This window comes from Penaeus vannamei, chromosome 38, assembly GCF_042767895.1.
Source record: "Penaeus vannamei isolate JL-2024 chromosome 38, ASM4276789v1, whole genome shotgun sequence".
Lineage (NCBI taxonomy): Eukaryota > Metazoa > Arthropoda > Malacostraca > Decapoda > Penaeidae > Penaeus > Penaeus vannamei.
Window position 1 is genome coordinate 22055361 of NC_091586.1, and position 5000 is coordinate 22060360.

The 5000-nt window shown below is 40.1% G+C and overlaps 1 protein-coding gene across 1 annotated transcript in view; it reads left to right on the forward strand.

The window, feature by feature from the left end:
* LOC113814483 (retinol dehydrogenase 12) overlaps window positions 1–5000 on the forward strand; it is a 14469-nt gene that overhangs the window by 5919 nt on the left and 3550 nt on the right. Inside the window, exons 5-7 of the mRNA XM_070115856.1 lie at window positions 1956–2083; window positions 2793–2875; window positions 4245–4353. Coding sequence (XP_069971957.1) covers window positions 1956–2083; window positions 2793–2875; window positions 4245–4353 — 320 coding nt within the window. The remainder of the gene's footprint in view (window positions 1–1955; window positions 2084–2792; window positions 2876–4244; window positions 4354–5000) is intronic.

The following is a 5000-nucleotide window of genomic DNA, read 5'->3' on the forward strand; positions in this document are numbered from 1 at the left end:
TTATTATTATTATTATTATTATTGTTATTATTATTATTATTATTATTATTATTGCCCTTATATTCAACTCCTTTTTCAACAGTATTGTCATTATATATAGCTGATGTCTACCATATTTATTATTATGATTACCATTATATTCAACACATTTTCACCATTATTATTACGATCAATATGATTGTCATTGTCATAATTACCATCACAATCAACCTATTATTATCATGATCATCATTATCATCATCATTTTCAACCTAATAAGTACACGGAGTCCCCCCCCCCCTATGATTACCATTATCATCATCATTTTCAACCTAATAAGTACACGGTGCCCCCCCCCCCCATGATCATCATTATCATCATCATTTTCAACCGAATAAGTACACGGAGTCCCCCCCCCCCCCTATCCATGATCATCATTATCATCATTATTTTCAACCTAATAAGTATACGGAGCCCCCCCCCCCCCCATGATCCCCATTATCATCATCATTTTCAACCTAATAAATTCAAGGGAGCCCCCCCCCCTTCCCCCACTCCAACACAGCGAGCTACCACAATACCACAATCTGTCACAATCATTTACATCCTCCCGCCCCCATACCGTAGGATGAGTGAGGTTGTGTTGGAAACCATACATCCTCACACCTTCCCTTAACTTCATACAACCCTCATACCGTCATAGGATTTCATAACTGTCCCCTCAGAGCCTGCAGCCACAACCCCATATTCAAGATCTTGTTTTTCACAAGTTTGTTGTTAATTTAAAAACTGCATCTTGTAATCCCATATTTTTTTAAACGATATTATTGCGTCTTTCTCACAACTCCAACGCTTTTCTCAGCGATTCCAACAACCTTAGTAGTGTTCTCTCGGATCCACGACTCACAACTATCTCCTCACATTTATCCATATTATTCATCCTTCCGAACTCACGAAATCTACAACCCGTCATCTCATTTCTTCTTCTAACCTCATTTTTACCCCATGATTTAGTCTACAACCCCACTCATCTTTCCCTCAAACCCCACCCAACAATTTCAAAACCTCTTCAAATCCTTACAAACGCACCATTTTTCTACAACCTCCACCCACCCACCCCATCCTACCACAACCCCAGTCCCACGACAGCCACACCCATCCATCCTTAATCCTTCATAAATCCATCTACCCCCACCCACAACCCACAACCCATCCACCTAAAACCCCCAACCCCCCAACCCGTCCACCCCCACTCACAACCCCCCAACCCATCCACCCCCACCCACAACCCCCAACCCATCCACCTAAAACCCACAACCCCCGACCCATCCACCCCCACTCACAAACACCCCCAACCCACACAACCCCCCACAACCCACACAACCCCGCACAACCCATCCACCCCCACCCACAACCCCCCAACCCATCCACCCCCACCCACAACCCATCCACCTAAAACCCACAACCCAGGACCCATCCACCCCCACTCACAAACACCCCCAACCCACACAACCCCCCACAACCCATCCACCCCCACCCACAACCCCCCAACCCATCCACCCCCACCCACAACCCATCCACCTAAAACCCACAACCCCCGACCCATCCACCCCCACTCACAAACACCCCCAACCCACACAACCCATTCACCCCCACCCACAACCCCCCAACCCATCCACCACAACCCCCAACCTATCCACCACATCCCCCAACCACCCCAACCCATCCACCCCACCCACAACCCATCCACCCCCACCCACAACCCCCCACAACCCTGCACAACCCCCCCAAAAAAAAACACAACCAAACCACCCCCACCCACAACCCCCTCAACTCCGCATAACCCATCCACCCCCACCCAATAACCCCAAAACCCCCCACAACCAACCCACCCCCACCCACAACCCCCAACAACTTATTCACAACCCACCCACAACCCACTCACAACCTCACAACCTCCCTCTCAACCCCCTCAGACTCGACGTCCTCGTCCTGAACGCTGGCATCGGAGGACTCGACGAGAGGAGACTGACTTCGGAAGGGCTCGAGATGACGATGGCGACCAACCACTTCGGACACTTCCTTCTCGGCAACTTGCTCTTGGGTAAGTAAGGGGGGGTGTTTGGGGGTCCTTTTTTTAGGGGGGGTTATATTTTTTAGGAGTGGGGGAGGATTTTTTTTTTGGGGGGGGGAGTAGGTAGGATTTTTTTTTTTTTTTTTTTTTTTTTAGGGTGAGGGTGTTTTAGGGATTCTTTAGTTTAGGTTCTTTTGTAGGATGAGGGTAAGGGGGGATTTTTTTTTAAGGGCGTGGGTAAGAGTGAGGATTTATTTTGTTGTTTGTGTGCTCCTGGATAAGTAGGAGTTTTAAGATCCTTTTTAATCCTTTGTAGGATGAGGATTAGGAAGGTTCTTTGTAAGCAAGTAGGATTTTTTGGGGGGTGGGGAGAGGGGGTGTTAGAAGGAGGAAGAGGAAGGATAAGCGTGAGTACAGGACCTGAGTTGCGCTGCCTCATATATATGTGTGTGTGTGTGTATGTGTGTGTGTGTATAGGTGTGTGTGTGTGTGTGTATGTACATTTCATTATATGTATGTATGTGTGTGTGTGTGTGTGTGTATGTACATTTCATTATATGTATGTATGTGTGTGTGTGTGTGTGTGTATGTACATTTCATTATATGCATGTGTGTGTGTGTGTGTGTGTGTATGTACACTTCATTATATGTATGTGTGTGTGTGTGTGTGTGTCATTTGTAAACTTTTACGTATACGCATCTGTGTCTATATGTATATTTATGTTGTCTCTCTTTTCAGGGTTGCTGAAGAAGTGTTCTCCCAGCAGGATAGTGATCACTTCCTCGGACTCTCACGGTCACATCTCGGGTTTCGATCCCAAGGTCAATAATAATTTGGATGACGTCACGGTTATTTCATGGTTGATAAATTGATTAATCGACTGAATCATAGATAGATATATGCAGTGTATATGTATGTAGAAGAATAGATAAATAGTATAGATAGATAGATAGACTGAATTATAACTCCCCTCAAAAGAAAATTGATTAATTAAAAATATAAATACATATATTGATCGATCGATAGATAGACACAATTAGAACCTCTCGAAAGATATATAACAAGAATCTTCTCTTCACCCCCCTTAAATACATAGATATAAATAGATAGATAGATAGATAGATATAATCATAACCTCTCAAAAGATATATAACAGTCTTCTCCCTCCATAAAACGATATATACATAGATAGATGGACAGAATTACAACCTCCCAAAAGATGTATAACAGTCTTCTCCCTCTATAAAATTATATATAGATAGATAGATAGACAGAATTACAACCTCCCAAAAGATGTATAAGTCTTCTCCCACTATAAAATGATATATAGATAGATAGACAGAATTACAACCTCCCAAAAGATGTATAACAGTCTTCTCCCTCAATAAATCGATAGATAGATAGACAGAATTACAACCTCCCAAAAGATATATAACAGTCTTCTCCCTCTATAAATCTATATATAGATAGATAGATAGACAGAATTACAACCTCCCAAAAGATATATAACAGTCTTCTCCCTCTATAAATCGATATATAGATAGATAGATAGACAGAATTACAACCTCCCAAAAGATATATAACAGTCTTCTCCCTCTATAAATCGATATATAGATAGATAGATAGACAGAATTATAACCTTTCAAAAGATATATAACAGTCTTCTCCATCTATAAATCGATATATAGATAGATAGACAATTACAACCTCTCAAAAGATATATAACAGTCTTCTCCCTCTATAAATCGATATATATATAGATAGATAAACAGAATTATAACCTCCCAAAAGATATATAACAGTCTTCTCCCTCTATAAATCGATAGATAGATAGATAGATAGACAGAATTACAACCTCCCAAAAGATGTATAACAGTCTTCTCCCTCAATAAATCGATAGATAGATAGATAGATAGACAGAATTACAACCTCCCAAAAGATGTATAACAGTCTTCTCCCTCTATAAATCGATATATATATAGATAGATGGACAGAATTACAACCTCCCAATAGATGTATAACAGTCTTCTCCCTCTATAAAATTATATATAGATAGATAGACAGAATTATAACCTCCCAAAAGATATATAACAGTCTTCTCCCTCTATAAAACGATATATAGATAGATAGATAGACATAATTACAACCTCCCGAAAGATGTATAACAGTCTTCTCCCCCCCCCCCCCCAGAATTTGAACTTCGAAAAGGGCGAGTTCGGACCTTACCGCTCCTACTGTCAGTCAAAGCTCTGCAACGTGTTATACGCCCGTCACCTGTCACACCTGTTGGCTGACACAGGTAAGTGGGGCTTCGATATTGAATGAATGAAGGTGGTGTTATTGTTTTCTTCTAATTTGTTTTTTTTTATGTCGGTTGTACTTGTGTTTATGTTGTGTGTTTTTGGTATAGTATTTTATTTTATGTATGTGATATCTTGTTCATTTTTTATTACACGATATGGCTATTATTTATATTATTGTAATTATATGAGGTGGAGTTAGTTATATATGAATATCACAAAATTATATTATCGCATCGCTGTATTATCACATTTGATCAGTTAGTCAACCATGATACAAATTATACGAAAAATAGATAAATACGTTCGTTAATAAACAAACACACATATGAAATAAATTATATTGATAGAGAAATGATGAATGAAACAGATAATTTAATTGGCAAATGAAACGAAACAAACAAACAACCAAATGCATGGCTCCCAATTAAAAAACAAGATCTTTAATCTTACGCTTTTCAAAATCCATCGATGTTTTCCTTAATCCCTCTATCTCATTTCCCTTTTTTTCTATTCTCTACGATTCATATCTATATCATTTCATATACATAGGAATCCATCTCTAATTTTCCCAAGATCCGTTCATAATTTTTACCCAAAATCTTTCTATATATCTCTTTCCACACGTCCCTCAGATCTCTTGTCC